The sequence below is a fragment of the Schistocerca gregaria genome, chromosome 8, assembly GCF_023897955.1.
Source record: "Schistocerca gregaria isolate iqSchGreg1 chromosome 8, iqSchGreg1.2, whole genome shotgun sequence".
Lineage (NCBI taxonomy): Eukaryota > Metazoa > Arthropoda > Insecta > Orthoptera > Acrididae > Schistocerca > Schistocerca gregaria.
Genome location: NC_064927.1, coordinates 493,687,335 through 493,704,450, shown reverse-complemented (window position 1 = coordinate 493,704,450; position 17,116 = coordinate 493,687,335). Strand labels below are relative to the sequence as shown.

The 17,116-nt window shown below is 41.9% G+C and overlaps 2 protein-coding genes across 5 annotated transcripts in view; one reads left to right on the top strand and one right to left on the bottom strand.

Moving 5' to 3' along the window:
• LOC126284460 (trichoplein keratin filament-binding protein) overlaps nt 1–17,116 on the top strand; it is a 713,651-nt gene that overhangs the window by 265,426 nt on the left and 431,109 nt on the right. The window lies entirely within an intron of this gene.
• The window catches only part of LOC126284462 (peptidoglycan-recognition protein LC-like), a 66,088-nt gene that overhangs the window by 18,079 nt on the left and 30,893 nt on the right, over nt 1–17,116 (bottom strand). Inside the window, exons 2-3 of the mRNA XM_049983395.1 lie at nt 6,201–6,672; nt 3,306–3,385 (exon numbers count right to left, since the gene is read on the bottom strand). Coding sequence (XP_049839352.1) covers nt 3,306–3,385; nt 6,201–6,672 — 552 coding nt within the window. The remainder of the gene's footprint in view (nt 1–3,305; nt 3,386–6,200; nt 6,673–17,116) is intronic.

Genomic DNA, 17,116 nt, shown 5'->3' with positions numbered 1-17,116 from the left:
GGACTGCGTAACGGAATTATTTAGTACTGGTGAGAATTACTCGAAAATAATTTTGTTTACAAAACTGCCTGGCAAATTGAAACAGTGTGCGAGACTGGGACTCGACCCAGAACCTTGCCTTCTGTGGACAATGCTGTTGCCAAATGAGCTACCCTGGCACTTATTTTGGCTTCTTGTGTTTTTGTTTGTTAGTAAGACGACTTTAGGAAGCGGTGTAGCACCCACGACTCACAACTATTCCTTCTATGACAACAATTTTAATTTCAGTTACTATCAATGATTTTTCTACTCATAAGCGTCCATCTATTAATTTTTTCTCAATCGCACTGAAAATTATAATTAGAAGCGTATTTTCAAAGTCTTGAGCCCATCGACCAGTTTTGATGCCATCCTACAACTCTTCCCTGTTCTGTGATGGTCTCCTCATTTCTGCTTCTCTGCTGTTACACCTAACACGGCCAGCAATTTCTTCACTCTAGTGCTCCTTCCAGTTGGATGCTGTACCAAATGCCCACTGACTCGTTTGTTCTCCTGGCCACTATTAACCCTAAATAGTGTAGCAAAGGTCATTCGATGGAGGCCGTCGCCATATGCCCTTTGGTGAACTACTTGTATTTCGTATCTTACTGATTCACTTAATTTTCAGTGTTCTTACTTGCATAATATGGATTTTTCATGATTTACGTTACTTTTATGCAATGCCGTACTTCAGGTATTGTTTTCGGACACTTCTTCCTCAGTTCTATACCAATATTTGATGATACTTTCATTGAAGAAAACCATACATCCGTCAGTCTTATGATACATCTCCTCCTTGGATCGTGCTGTGTAGTCTTATTTCCTAGACAGAATGGTTTTACTACTTGCACTGTCATGTCTTTGCCAATTTTTATGTTAAACAAATCTCTCTTCACCTTCGAAATATTCCACATCACCATCGTTTTTTTTTTTTTTTTTATCGTGAGTCCATATTCTGAGAGAGATATATTTGGTGGTTTAAAACCACAGTGCTAGATTCGTACTGATATCTGAATAGTCCTGTTACAGACACAAAAAGGTAATCAATACTTTTTACGGAGCAACACACTATGCAACTTGTATTGAAACCAGACCACAGTTACAAAAGTGGGGGAACATAAGAGAGAAGTAGTAGTTGAGAAGCGAGTGAGAGAGGGCTGTAGCCTCTTCCCAAAGTTGTTCAGTGTGTGCACGGGACAATCAGTAAAGAGAACGAACGTAAAATTTTGGAAGGGATGCAAAGTTTAGGAAGTGAAAAAGGTCTTGAAGGGTTGCCCATGGCATTGTAGTTGTATCAGAGACAGCAGAGGACTCAGAAGAGCAGCTGAACGTAAAGGATAGTGTCTTGAGAGATGATTATAAAATGAACTCAACAAAAGTAAAACAAGTGTAATGGAATGTAGTCGAATCAAATCAGGGCACTAGATTCGGAATCAGACAACTTAGAGATGAGTTTTGCTATTTTATGATGGCCGAAGTAGAGGGGACGCGAAAAGCAGAGTGACACTGGCGAGAAGATTATTTATTACAAAGCTAAAATTTTTAAAACTAATACATCGTAGATCTAACAATTCGGAAGTCACTCCTGAAAGTATTTTTGGGGAGCGTAGCCTAGTAGAGAAGGAAAACCTGGACAAGGAAGAAATAGAAACATTTGGAATGTGGTGCTACAAAAGAATGCTAAAGATTACATGGGCAGATGGGATAACAAATGAAGGGGTACTGAATCGAATTGGAGGAAAAACGAAATTTATGACACGACTTGACTAAAAGAAGGGGTCGATTGATAAAACACATCCTGAAGCATCAAGTAGTCATCAGTTTGATAATGAAGGGATATATATATATATGTGGGGGGGGGGGGGGGAGTGAGTTAAAAGTTGTAGAGGGAGACCAGGGCACGATACGGTAAGCATGCTTAAATGCATGTAGATTACAATAGTTATTCGGAGATAAAGAGGCTTGCACAGGATAGACTATCGTAGGCAGCTACAAACCAGTATTGGGACTAAAGATCTAACACACGAAACACATATGGCATCGACGTATATACACTCGCACCGAAATCTGCAGTCTTACAAAGTCTGAAAGTTATGGAAAGCTTACTATACCCAGTCGTCACAAACTTTCATTATCGCTTTCAGTGTAGTAGTCTTCGAAACCAGGGCTTGCTTGGTTAGATACTCGAAATACAATTTAAATTTATATCATTTTATAGCACGTGAAGTGCTGGACTTGGGTTTATGCACACACAGTGTAATTAATTTATTGAGTCACTAAATGTGAACATTTAAAACTGTGTGTTGGACCGTAGTATGAACTAGAACAGGGACGACTGGCTTTCGCGGACACTGCTGTAATTATTCTGTTACCAGGGCACGGACTGAGACCTGGAAAGTACCCAAGAGCAACTAGAGAGATCAGAAGTAGTCCCAGTGAAAAGAAGGCATCCTCCTTAAATACACTTTTTTTATGTTCAGTTTCATCCGCGATGTAATTCTGACAAAATAGACATCTTGTTTTGTTTCATGGTGGGCGGGGAAAAGCGCTTGTTTTCAGCTTTCATTTGATTCAAACAGTTTTCTTAAACATAGAGCATACATCCGAGACACGTGTTGAAACTTTTGTACTTTTTTCTTTTTCTACTTTGTTACGTACCTAACGTCAGGCATCCGTGTTCCATTGCCGATCCAACAAAGAGCCTTAACTTGCCACATACATCGCAGCATGTAATCCCCAAAAGAGAAAAATAATGCAATGTTTCAACTGTTAACATATTTCTTGTGACGTCTGCATCGGAGAAGAGACCTAACGAATGGTTAGCAAAGATCTTTCGTCGATCGGTCTAAATTTAAATACGCAATTTCCAATAGCATACTACAGTAACGATTCTGAATCCAGCACAGGTTCTTCTACACTGGTTTGTGTCGTCCGAGCCGTTAATGAAAATAATGCCCATATAAATACATGTTACACAAAGTAGTTCTAGGCAGTGTTAGTTATCCTAATCTAGGAAGAATTAGTAACAGATTTATCAAATACAACGATTTAACATCTACCTTAAATTGGTATGATTTTATCCATTTAGTCAATCATTAGTAACTGTATTGATCATGCATAATGATGGACGTAAGCAGCACCACTGTCTATTGTATGAAAGGCATGCTTAAACAAACAAAACTATAATAGATGAATGCCTCATCGTTTCATCATCATAGTAAACAGGTATCAGATGTTAATTAGTCGTGGCTCCTACGAATAACATTTCTCATATCAAAAAAGCGTACCTGTTTCATTTATCTTCGGAACGTCTTCATCGTTCAACATGTGCTCTCCTAGTGTATCGTTCCGTAACGTTGTGTTGCGCCTGAAACATTGAACAAGAGAAGCTGAAATCTTAACGTAATTGTTGTGTATTTTCTGGAATGCCATATAAGGCAACATGTCTATTTACTGTTGGTATAACGGCAATGTAAAAACCCGAGAAAAACTGTAGTCGTTAATTTCCCCGATGACGTGCAGCTTAATTTTGTGGCTTAATTATGGAATTCTCCTAGGTAGACTATTCGCATTTCTGGACGTGCACGTTTGAGGAGGAAGTAGTTTTCATAAAGATTCCCCCCCCCCCCCCCCCCCCACACACACACACACACACACACACACACACACAAGCGTTCTACGGGTCGGAACGTGCAATGCCAGAAGCCTTAATCATTTCGATTAGAGAAATTGAAAAGTGAAATGAATAGTTTGATGTTGGATAAAATGAATGATCGAAGTGCGGTGCCAGGGAAAACACGATTTATGGTTAGGTGAGTACAATGTTCTGGACACAAAATCAAATGTGGTATGCAGAAATAGCTCTAATAATGAACAAGATAAAAATAAAGCGCGTTAAATCTATGAAAAACATGAACAGGTTATCGTATTCAAGTCAGCTTCCACCACATTATTCGAAAGTTTATATGCCTACTAGCTCCTAATATGATGAGAAACCTTAAATAATGTATAATATGGGAACTTAAATTATTCAGATGGTTAAGCGAGATGAAAATTTGTGATGAGGAACTGAAATTCGACGGTACGGAAAGGAAAAGAAGGAAAAATAGTAGGAGAAAGATAACTGGAGGACAGCAATGAAAGGGCAAGGAGCCTGATAGAATTTTACTCGGAGCACTATTTAATCATTGCCAACACTTGGTTTGAGAATCACGAAAGAAGGATGTGTACACGGTAAAGATTCAGAGATAATTACGTGATGGGAGATAATTATGTGATAGAAAGACAGAGATTTCGACACGATATTTTAAAGTGAAAAGCATACTCATGCGAAGATATGTACTTTGACGTAGAGTTATTTTTATGAAATATGGACTGAAGAATATAAAACCGAGCGAGGTGCCGGTGGTTAGTATAATGGACTCACATTCGGGAAGATGATGGTTCAAACTCGCGTCTAGCGATCCTGATTTAGGTTTTCCGTGGTTTCGCAAAATCGCTCCAGGGAAATACCGAGATAGTTCCTTTGAAAGGGCACGGCCGACTTCCTTCCCTAATCCTATGGGACCAGTGACCTCGCTGTTTGGTCTCCTCCCCCTAAACAAACAAACAACCAACCAAACAGCAGAATCAAAATGAAATGGTACCTGTGTAAGTTGAACAACCGGAGATTGTTGAGAGTTTCAAAGGGAACATTAGACAACGTTTAACTAAAATAGATAACTCTCAAAGGTGGAAATAGTGGAGGCAGTAGAGGAATAACTGGGCATAAGACAAGGCACAGTAGGAAGCAGACATGGGGGAAGAACGTTTGGAGCTCAGGAGAAATGTAGGAAGACAAACCCACATGCAGATTGGATGTATACGGAGAAATGGGCTTTGACAATGCTGACAGAAACTGTCTTCGAAATTTAGAAGTTATCAGTGATAAGAATAGAAGTGGAAAGTTATCTGCAATTAATACAGGAACCAGATTGCAGTTAGTCGAACGAGATGAAGGTTGGATGTAACTGAGAAGAGAATGAGATAAGGTTGTAATCTATCCTGTCACACTGAATCAACAGTAAAGGAAACCTAGGAAAAGTATGGCGAAAGAACATTATTTTACGGTTTGGGCATCCAAAAATTTTTAAAAAATTTTCAAAAGACTATTAAAATCTTCTAAAAAACTTGTAATTTGGAATTTTGATGGATCATCTCGTAACCATTCAATTTAGGCGGTTCTGCCAACAAGAATGCCATCCGAAAGTTAGGAAACCATGTATTTTAACGAACCAATGTTCAATTAGTAACATGCGAACATCTGAGAAAGTGATTAAACCATCGCGAAACGGTTTGTGTGTGATCCTTTTATAAAGCAATTGCTAACCGCTTATACGGCTACCAAAAAGTTTTTAGAAGATTTTACTAGGTTTTTTAATTGAAATACTTTCTTATGGTGCAAGAATTGAAGTTCCTGGAAGAGAGAGAAAAATTTTGAGGTTTATGATGGCATGTAATCTTGCCTGAAACTGCAAAGCTCTTGATAGATGAGTTGAGCGGAGTGGATATTATCTTGAAAACAGGTTATAAGAAGAATTAAAGTTAACAACGTTGTTGGCTTGTAGTCGCATGAAGTCAGATAATGCTGGTGGAATTGGGTTAGACAGTGAGAAGCAAAAAAAGTGGGCGAGTTCTGCTTTTTTTTTAAAAAAAAATGTAGGTTGCAGTAGGTATTGGGAGATGAACCAGCTTGCACAGGATAGAGTAGCATGCAGAGCTGCATCAAACCAGTCTCAGGACTGAAGACCACAACAACAACAATGTATAGAGATGTAGAACATCACTTCCTACCTGGAAAATGTGCAGTAGGGGTCTGACATTGGACTGTACCGTGAACATTTAATGTTACTGTTGAATCCACAATATTGTTCTGATAACGTTTTACCCATAGGCGTTAGTGTTGGGGCGAGGACTGAAAATGTTTCTATAAAATTTTTACACTGTACTTACACTTTTAAAGACTTGTAAGTAAACTAAGTTTTTTTCATTATAGACAGACTTCATTCGTTTTACTGTCTAATGATATTTAGATAATTAAGTTACTGGCAAGTGCCTGGTGATATTTTAGTTCTCAACAAACACAGTTAGTTAGTTCCTCTTAAATTGGGACAATTTGTTTCTGAGAATGAGCTCATACGTACTCAGTGACACGTGTATCATTGTTGCCTGATGCAACGGAGGCGTTCAAGCAGTGCGTGCCGTTCTTGCAGTTGGCGGTGCTGGCATTTGTTGGAAGAAATGTGCTGACATTAGTTGGAAGAACTGCTGCACATTTCGGAGTAGGGAAGCTGTCAGCGTCGCCTCCAGACTGATTTACTGCGTGACTCACGTTGACACCGCAGCTCCAGTTGGCTGCAGTGTGTCCCCCGAGCACATTCCTCGTGGCATTGGCAGTGCTGTTCTGAATGACCCCGACGATGCTGTCGAAGCCAGGCACATTGGTAGTGTTGGCTGTAGCGTTGTGGGTGACGCTTGCGTTGCTATCGGAGCCGAGTGACAGATGGCTGGGGCGGATGGCTGCGCCGGGGCCAGTCTTGTTCGACAGGCCGCCGATGGCGTTATCGTCAGCTGTTCCCACATCTGTCCCTCTTGTCGAGTTGACCAGTGGACCAGCTGTGGAGTAAAAAGTCGCGTTATACATTTAGCAAGCACTAGAGGAGAAGCGCTGATTCGGCGAGAGACGCCCATTGACAGAATTCGAGAGTACGTATTCAGCGATTCCAGTTTCGCTATTTGGCGAAACCTATTACGTGTCCTTCACATACTCCTGAGCATCGTTTGACACGTCACCTGTCCTATGAAGATAACGTTGTTACAGGTTTGTTCGTGAAGTAATGTTAAGTGTTCCGTCGATATTTCAGTACAGCAGGATGTTGTAACAGCAGGTACTCATTAGAGTGGTACGTTGGAATTATCTTTGTCGTCTATTTCGAGTGGCATACGTTCATCCTCAGTGTAACTTGCATTTACAGTCTGGGCTGCTACCAAAATCTTTTAGCAGTTGTCAACATTAGGTGGCTGAAGGCATAAAAACATTTTGTGGTAATGTATTTTCAAAAAAGCATTTGAAAAGTAAGAGGTTGCAATTATAGGAAGCAAGAGGGAAGTGGGAGGGGGGGGGGGGGGGCGACAAGAAAACAAGACAAAATTCATGTGTTCACTGGAGTCAGAGCGACACATTTTCGAGGTTAGAGCCAGGTTACAGACGGACAGTCTTAAAAGAAACTAGAGCATAACGGGACAATAATACACTGATCTGCCAGAATGTTATGCCGATCGACCTACTAGCGATATGAATCCGCCCAGGCAGTAGCAGCGTCACCTCGCGACGAGTAACTGCTAGTCGGACACACACACACACACACACACACACACACACACACACACACACTTGCGCACGTAGATTCACCGAGTGTGGAGTGGGGACGATCTATCTGCGTTTGACCGAGGGCAGATCGTGGTGGCCCGGAGGCTCGGTACGAGCAGTTAGAAAACTGTACGACTCGTCTTCAACACGTGGAGAACCCCAAAATGAAACCACGTTCAGACGTCGTGGGGTTGGGCTGCCTCCCCTCATTAAAGACGTCGGACGTAGTAGACTGGGCAAACTGGTAAAACAGGACAGGCGGCGAACTGTGGCGGAACTAAAATCAGACTTTTAATGCTAAGCAGAGTACAAGTGTTTCTGAACACGCAGTGCACCGAACACTCCTAGCGAAGGGCCTCCGCAGCCGACGATGCATGTACGTGCCAGTGTTAACACAATGACATAAGCAACTACGACTGAAGTGGGCACGTGAGCATTGGACGTTGGCGCAGTGACAGAGCGTTGTGTGTGGGTCTGATGAACCCCCATACCTTCATCAAGCCGCTGGAAGGACGCGAATCTGTCGTCTTCCAGGGGAACAGCTCCTTGACGCCTGTACTGCAGGACGGAGACAAGCTTGTGGTGCCCCCATTACGCCCTGTGGAACATTCACTTGGGCACCCATGGGTCCCATGGAGCTCGTACAAGGCAGCATGACGACCGAGCTGTATCGTACACTGGTTGCAGACCACGTACTCCCCTTCATGACGATCACGTTTCCTGATGGCAGCGGCATTTTAAACAAGATACTGCGCCATGTAACAAGGCCAGGAGTGTGATGGAGTGATCCGAGTAACACGGTGGCGAGTTCCAGTTGATCTGCTGGCCTCGAACTGGCCAGATCTGAACACGATCTGACACATCTGGGGTGTCATAGAACGAGGTGTCAGAGCTCATCGCTATAGGTGTTCTATACCTCTCTGAACACTGTGTAACGACAGGGCGAGGAGTTAAATATTGCGAATTATAGACTACAATCATTTTCGTGTATAATTAACATGGAAAACGGTGAAAATGCAACATTTTTAAGACTTGGATGCAAAGTCAAAAATACTGAAACAAATAGTTTTTGCGTTGATCAGAACCTATAAGCATTTGCATGCGAGTTTGCTACCACAGAATACTTCTCTAGTAGACGCAACAGACTCCAAATCCCTTCTAGGGAACTTCCAGCTATTTAGGAGCATTATTGAGCTACCTGTCAGAGTAGACGAAAAAGTTAGTGGTTTGTGGAGATTTGAACGTTGATTCTAAAAAGATACAGATAGAAAAAATGAACGAGAGTCATATTTGGATGTTTCCGTCTAATTTCATTGGATAATTTTCCAGCTGGTGTGTGCAAGATAGCAGGATCCTGACTGATAATATATGTATAGACTGTGCCCAACTGTTAATCGACTATCTGATCATGATCCACAATTCATGTAAATAAACAGTGAAGCACTTTACATCTCTAAGGGATGGTCATACAAAGCAGTCAGGTTTATTAATGAAACCAGGTTAGAGTTTTGAAGAGTAAGTTACATGAGGTGGAATGGACTGTGATAGACATAGAAAGAGACGCTAGTGTCAAATTCAATTTATGCCATAGTAAATTTGTGTCAATATTTTAAAGTTGCTTTTCTAAATGTTATCCAGCAAGTCCATTAAAAAGCATAAGCCACGTATAACTTCAGGGATTATAATCTGATGTAAGAGGGAAAGGAAAATTATATAAATAAAGGCAACAAGAAGTCATGATGCGACATTCTTTGATAGTATAAAAATACTGTAATATTTTAAGCAAAATCATTAAAATGTATAGAGACATGCACGTGCTGACAGAAATGAGGAGTGCTTATAGGAAAATTAAAGCTACGACCACATAGGAATCCTGAGAAATGCGCATAGGACAACGAGTTACTGTGCAGGGTGCAGGGTGACAGTTATTGAACTATATGAAATAAAATGGTCAAAACTTACGAACGGTTCGCGGTAGGACGTTCAAACTGCACGGTTGGCCGCAGGGCATGACGGGAATTATAGTCTGGAAGACGAGTCTTTGGTATTGACAGCTCGGTAGCGTCTTTCCGTTGCCTAGCGACCGCAGGCAGGCAGCCAATGACGGCCTGACTTTGAGCGGGTAGCAAGGGCCACGTTGCCGCTCTGAAACCCGGTCGCGCGCGCTTATGAAACTTACCAGTGTCTCGCGTGCAGGCGGTGCGGTCGTTCGTTGTTTGTCTGAAGTTGAATTCGCAGTTTATTTCGTTTTTGTTGTTTTTAGTGTTTCTTTGTTTATGTTTCGTTGTAAACAATGTCTAGTGCGGCGGGTAGTACCACCCCAACACAAGAAGTGAAACGGAGGAAGAAAAGTGTGCTGCACACCCAGGCCCGTGAATTCGTGTTCTCTGTGAGGGATTACTTTGAGAAAGAAAAGGACAAAGGTGGGCCCTTAATTCCTGTTGTTCAGGTTGTGAAGAGAACTGCAGCAGCATTGAAAATATGTAAGAACACTGTTGTAAAGATAGGGAAAGAGCAGTATAGTGTAGATTGTGACGAGAGTGGCACAACAAAGCTGCACACACCAGGAAAGAAGCGACCGAGAAATAAGCAGGTGACAGCTTTGGACGATTTTCAGAAAGACGCTATTCGTCGTTATATATACAGCTATTATAAGAGAAGGGAACATCCCACTCTATCTAAGTTATTCTGTAGCTTGTAGTAGAACAAATTAATAATGCTAATACTTAACAATGGAAACCAAAACTGCTAATGTTCAACAACTAGCGAAAATAGTTTTCATTTCAGTTGTGAAGTTTAACAAATAACTTTATTATGTTTCAGCATTTTAGATACTTGTACAGTTTCCGAGTTAATGTATTTGAAGCATCAACTTTAAATAAATTAACGCGTACCAATACGACTTGTATTTTGTCTCGCTTTTATTCCTGCCGCTAGAGAATGCGTGTAGCAGACAGGGCGCCGCGTGCTGTGAGCCACGTTCGGGAACAGCGCCGTCTGCCCGCCGGAACTGTCATTACCAATCACTCGTCTCACGGACTATAGTTTGCGCATGCGCACGCACCTTGTTGTTGTCAGCCATTTGCACATGAAAATTTTACGGTACAGCGTGCCTGAGCGTATAGCACTCGCGGAGGCCTACAATGCGAGCAAAACAGCCCAACTGCGGTTCAAAGAAAGTTTGCCACCGAGTTAAAGCTGAAGACAAAAGGTCCAGGTGTGCTAACAATCAAGAATTTGGTTCGCAAGTTTGAGAGAAAGGGTAGCGTTCGTGATGATAGTGTTGGCAATATCGGTCGTTCAAAAAGGGTGAAATCGCCTGAAAACATGGAGAAGACATGCGTTGTGTTTCAAACCAGCCCCAGGAAATCGATCAGACAAGCTGCCCAACAGGTGGGATTCAACCGGGACACACTGCGACAAATTGTTGTTGCAAACCTGCATCTCTTCCCCTACAAAATTCAAACCCAACAGGCATTAAGCCAGAGCCATGGAACAGCAGATATATTTCGCCATTGCTGTTGTCCATAGAATTGACGAATAAAACTTCGATGTGAATATGGTTTCGTTTAGCAACAAAGCCCGCTTTTATTGGGATGGGTTAGTCAGTAAGCAAAATTGGCGCATTTGGGGAAGCGAAGTCTCTTCACCCTCCATGGGCGAATGGTGGTGTGTAGTTTTCAGTCACGGAATAATCGGACCGATATTCCTTGATGGCACGGTGACTATCGAACGGTATGTGAAGGTTTTGGAAGATGATTTCATCCCCATTATCCAAAGTGACCCTGATTTCGACAAGACGTGGTTCATGCAAGACGGAGCTCGACCTCATCGAAGCAGGAGAGTGCTTGATGACCTGGAAGAGAACTTTGGGAACCGAATTCTGGCTCTGGGATACCCAGAGGCTACTGGCGTGGACCCCGATTGGCCACCATATTCTCCGGATCTGCAAACATACGACTTCTTTTTGTGGGGCTGTATTAAATACAAGGTGTACAGCAATAACCCCAAAACCATTGCGTCGCTGAAAACAGCCGTTCAGGAGGTCATCTATAGCGTCGATGTTCCGACACTTCAGCGGGTCATGCACAATTTCGTTATTCGCCTGAGACACATTATCACCAAGAATGGCAGGCATAACGAACATGTCATAACCTAAATCCAAATATCTGTAGTGACGTTTACATATTGAATAAAGTGTGTGTATGGTTGTGACTAATAATTCACAATTTGCTAGTATTCGTAGTAATCGCTTTCTGAATGTAGCAGCAAAAACAGAATTATATGGTTCGGCTGAAGAAGCAAGAGAATACGTAAAAATGTCAGTCCATAACTCTTGAAGCAATTAAAAGTAGGGCAAGAATCATTCATTCAAATTAATAGAATTATAAGAATTCTGAAAACCGAAAGCTCGTATAGTGTTAATGGAATTTCAACAGAAGTCTGAGAAGTTGTTCTAACTTAATAAGTAATGTTGATAGCGATGACTGTAATACGTCATTGGCACAGGGAATTTTTCCATTCGGATTGAAAAATACAATTGTTAAAACTCTTGATAGTAAAAGTGAGAAGAAAGACTTAAAAATAATTATCGCCGAATTTTCTTACTGAAGTGTTTTTCGTAAATAATCGAAAGGTAATGTACTCAGGAATAGGCACACATCTAGGTAGAAAATTTTTACTTAGTACGTCACACTTCGGATTGCAGAAAGATTGGTTGACTGAGAATGTTATTTACACACTCACTCATCAAATAGTAAAAGTCTTAAATAATAAAATATCGCCAGTTGGTATTTTTGTTCGATGCATTTTATATGTAGACCATGTTGCACTCTTAGAAAAAGTCAAAGCTTAATGGAATTGATGGCGTTAAAGAGAACTGGTTTTATCATACTTAACAACAAAATGGAAAATTTGTGCTGAATAATTCAAACTTTGTTGGAAAGTGAGAGAGTTTTAGCGACTGTGGTGAAATCACCAAGAAAGTCGCACTGACATCTGTTTTTGGTCCACTCCTATTCGTTACATGAGGGGACGTGGAAAAGTAAGTTCACACGTGCCGTCCCACTCTAAGATCGTTGTGCGTGCTCTAGCTTTGTGTCGCCTGGAGGAACTTTCCTATTGCATTCCGGATAAAAGGGGCGTACAGTGTGGGAGAGAAACAGACAGGCCACTGCAAAAGGCTGCAGTGTTGATGGGCGCGGAACAGTAGGATTCTTGCGGGCGAAACGTGTAGACTGCACACAGATTCACCGTGAACCAAATGAACTGTCGCGCCCAGCCGTAATGAAATGCCCTATTATTCTACACTTCATTATAGATCTATGCGACGATGCTGTGCTGATTATATTTATATGTTTGACGATGCCATTATGGCCTTATCACTTTAGGCCATGGTGTAAAAAAGATCTGAGGATGGTCTTTACGGACTGAAACCGGTTATCGTCTAAAGAAGTGATATTGTGACCAAAGACTGGAATAAAAAACATTTGTAATGAAATGATACCAACGGCTTGACAAGGCCGCTCAGTTGTGGGTGGTGCTGATGGGAAGTCCAGATCTTGCATCATGTGTTTCCATCTTTCCGGCAAGCTGAAAGAACACGTGGGAGGAATGAGAAGTTAGAATGATGAGGACGTTCACATTGCAATCCTCGAAAGGCGCCATGACCGAGGAACGGATTTGTACTGTCCAGGAATTAAATGACTGATAGAACGTTGTAAACCGTTGTGTACAGTGATTCAAATGGGCTCTGAGCACTATGGGACTTAACATCTATGGTAATCAGTCCCCTAGAACTTAGAACTACTTAAACCTAACTAACCTAAGGACATCACACAACACCCAGTCATCACGAGGCAGAGAAAATCCCTGACCCCGCCGGGAATCGAACGCGGGCGCGGGAAGCGAGAACGCTACCGCACGACCACGAGCTGCGGGCAACAATGATTCAATGAATGTCCTGCAAAATAGCGTCATCTCATTAAGAAGGAAACAACAGAACAAATTCTGAGGTGGTTTGAAAGAATTATAAAGTATTGTATGAAAGTGGACTTCCCCCAAATTTTGAGGAAACACGCTGTATTAAGTTGTTATGTACACTTTTGAAGATATACCAACAACTTATGTAGGCCATGAAGGGGCGCAAGTAGACAGGGTAGAATATTGCAAATTTTTGGGTATACATACTGATAAAAATTTCAACTGGAAGAAGCGCATTACTGAGCCGCTTGAAACAGTCAAGTTCAGCTGCTTTTGTTCTTTGTATGATTGCTAGTCTTGGAAACAAACGAATCAATCTCCTAAACAATTTCGCATCTTTCTACTCAGAAATGTCTTGTGGAATATTTTGGTGAGGTAACTCATCACTTGAAAAGAAACAATTGATTGCACAAAAGCAGGCAACAAGAATAACTGCGAGTGTTAGCTGCGCCAAACAAATCTTCGGGGGAAAAGAAAGAAAGGGAAAAAAAGCAGCAGCAACAACAACAACAACAACAACTGTATATACGCATAGTCAATATCACTGATAATACCTGAGGAACATGGCACATTCAGTATACTTAAGTTAAACTGCAAGATTTTATGAGCTAGGTATCATAACGGAGAAAGGAAACCAAACACTGCCTCTCCAACGGTGCAATGCCTGAAAAATCATTGTTATTCAAATCTTTTTTGTTGTTAAGCTGTATCAGTTAGTTTTCTATCTGGAGCTCTCGATGACGTTGGTGTAGGAAAACCTGAATTCTGCGACGAGAATGCAGAAAAAATTGTGAAATATTGTAGAGGAGACCCGTAAATTTACATATCTGCAGAAACACAAAATGTTGTCTATGGAAACTAATAGCCCACATACTGGGTCACTTCCATCGTTAGACCAATCACACAGGAGTTACGATGGCCGGGGAAAATTTGACGTATCCAAAACGAAAGAGCCTGTCCCACATTGCTTCATATTGATAGTTGTTTTTAACAAATACTGTTCGAACTTTAACGTCGCGTAGCAACTTTACTAGACTAAAAGGCGACATAATGCTGTGGAGGAGACGCCACAGTGATCCGTACATTCACATTATCTGAATGACACAGTCTAGACTACAATATTATGTATTTTTTGCCAGTATAGACAGTGGTATGCAGACAACGTCATTAGAGATGGGAGTTTCTCACTAGAGACCGCTACGGTCGCAGGTTCGAATCCTGCCTCGGGCGTGGATGTGTGTGATGTCCTTAGGTTGGTTAGGTTTAAGTAGTTCTAAATTTAGGGGACTGATTACCATAGATATTAAGTCCCATAGTGCTCAGAGCCATTTGAACCGGATAAGAAAGCTGGAGTGGCTTTGAAAAGTGGCAGCAGACGGCACATGCGGTAACGTGGGCTTGCAAGAGGGACGAACGCAGACCACAGTCGATCCTCTTCGTTCGGTCAGGCGGCGGCAGTACCGTGTCTGTCTGTCTGTCTGTCTAGGGAGGACGCAGGCGTGCTGCGGCAGCATTCAGACTGCAAGTGTATCGGCCGGGCCAGAATTGCGTAACGGCGCGCCGCTGTCGCCGTATAGCCCGCCTGGAAGCGGCCTGGATGTCGCCCAATGGCCGGTGACGTTTGCTGTTGCTGTCCAAGAGCGTGGGCCGCTGACACTAAATCAAACTATAAAAATAGGCGCTCCGCCGGACCGGCCAAACTATGCAATCGCAGTTCAAAACATAGTGTAAACTGGACGATTTACGCCGGTCGGCTGTCGCTGACTTAACTTTCTTTGCCAAGCATCCTCGTAGTTTTGCGCTTAACGCCCCTACAACAAAGCAGACGTACCACTCGGAAGACGGTGTTGTTATACACCTGAAACATCTAATTACATAGACGGGATTCTTTCACAGGCGCTCGAATACTTTTTGCAGCAGCCATATATAACAATATTGTCATCCACCAGTGTGAAATTGCTGAAGTGCAGGCTGTTACACTCAAGCAAGCTGTCAGCTATCATAAATAAAAAGTAAACTTGCATCAAACTATGGCAATGCTGGAAACAGGAAACAAGACGTTTTACGGTGCAGCAGCTGATTCAACTCTGAGGGTACATAACTTCCGAGTACACTGTGTTGGCGTCGGTTGAAAAACAGTGCGGTTTAATGTTTTATTACTGTATATGCAGGGCCAAACAAAAGGCAATGGAAAGGGTGGCCGTAAACTGGTTGATAAATAGCTTTGTAGTGGTATGTCAGTACATGTAATTCGCCCCACGGGGATCTAATTCGGCTTCGAAAGAATGTGCTTACTTTTAATTATGCTTAATCGTATAAATAAGAAATAAATATCTATGTGATAAATAATAACTGAAGTAGCAACAGAGGAAAATGACTGCAAACAATAACAACATTATTGTTATGTTTGGTTAAGGAAAGTTTGCCTACCATATTTAGTAAGCCTGGATGAGAAGGCAATGAATTTCAGTGAAAGGAAATTGTGGTACACATCGAAGTAGCAAAACCAGTTACGCGGGTTGAACATCAGCACAGATAATAGTCAACGGCTTCCTGACTGTGATAAGTTTACAGTGAAATTAAAATACGTTAATGTTTTTGTATTAGGGATTAGAAAACTGGTCGACTGTTACGACATAAGTCTTTTCCGTCATGGTAATTTTGTTGAAAAAAATGTCAGTAATATCTAATATCTACAGTATATAAACACTTATTTAAATTTCCAACATTTTCGAACGATGAAGAGATAGACCCCCTCATGAACCATGGCCCTTGCCGTTGGTGGGAAGGCTTGCGTGCCTCAGCGATACACCGTGTACCGTAGGTGCAACCACAACGGAGGGGTATCTGTTGAGAGGCCAGACAAACGTGTGGTTCCTGAAGAGGGGCAGCAGCCTTTTCAGTACTTGCAAGGGCAACAGTCTGGATGATTGACTGATCTGGCCTTGTAACAATAACCAAAATGGCCTTGCTGTGTTGGTACTGCGAACGGCTGAAAGCAAGGGGAAACTACGGCCGTAATTTTTTCCCGAGGGCATGCAGCTTTACTGTATGGATAAATGATGATGGCGTCCTCTTGGGTAAAATATTTCGGTGGTAAAATAGTCCCCCATTCGGATCTCCAGGCGGGGACTACTCAAGAGGAAGTCGTTATCAGGAGAAAGAAAACGCGTTCTACGGATCGGAAGGTGGAATGTCAGATCCCTTAATCGGGCAGGTACGTTAGAAAATTTAAAAAGGGTAATGGATAGGTTAAAATTAGATATAGTGGGAATTAGTGAAGTTCGGTGGCAGGAGGAATAAGACTTCTGGTCAGGTGACTACAGGGTTATAAACACAAAATCAAATAGGGGTACTGCAGGAGTAGGTTTAATAATGAATAGGAAAATAGGAAAGCGGGTAAGCTACTGAAAACAGCATAGTGAACGCATTATTGTGGCCAAGATAGATACGAAGCCGACACCTACTACAGTAGTACAAGTTTATATGCCAACTAGCTCTGCAGATGACAAAGAAATTATTCAGATAGTGAAGGGAGACGAAAATTTAATAGTCGTGGGTGACTGGAATTCTAGTGTAGGAAAAGGGAGAGAAGGAAACATAGTAGGTGAATATGGATTGGGGCTAAGAAATGAAAGAGGAAGCCGCCTGGTAGAATTTTGCACAGAGCACAACTCAATCATAGCTAACATTTGGTTTAAGAACCAT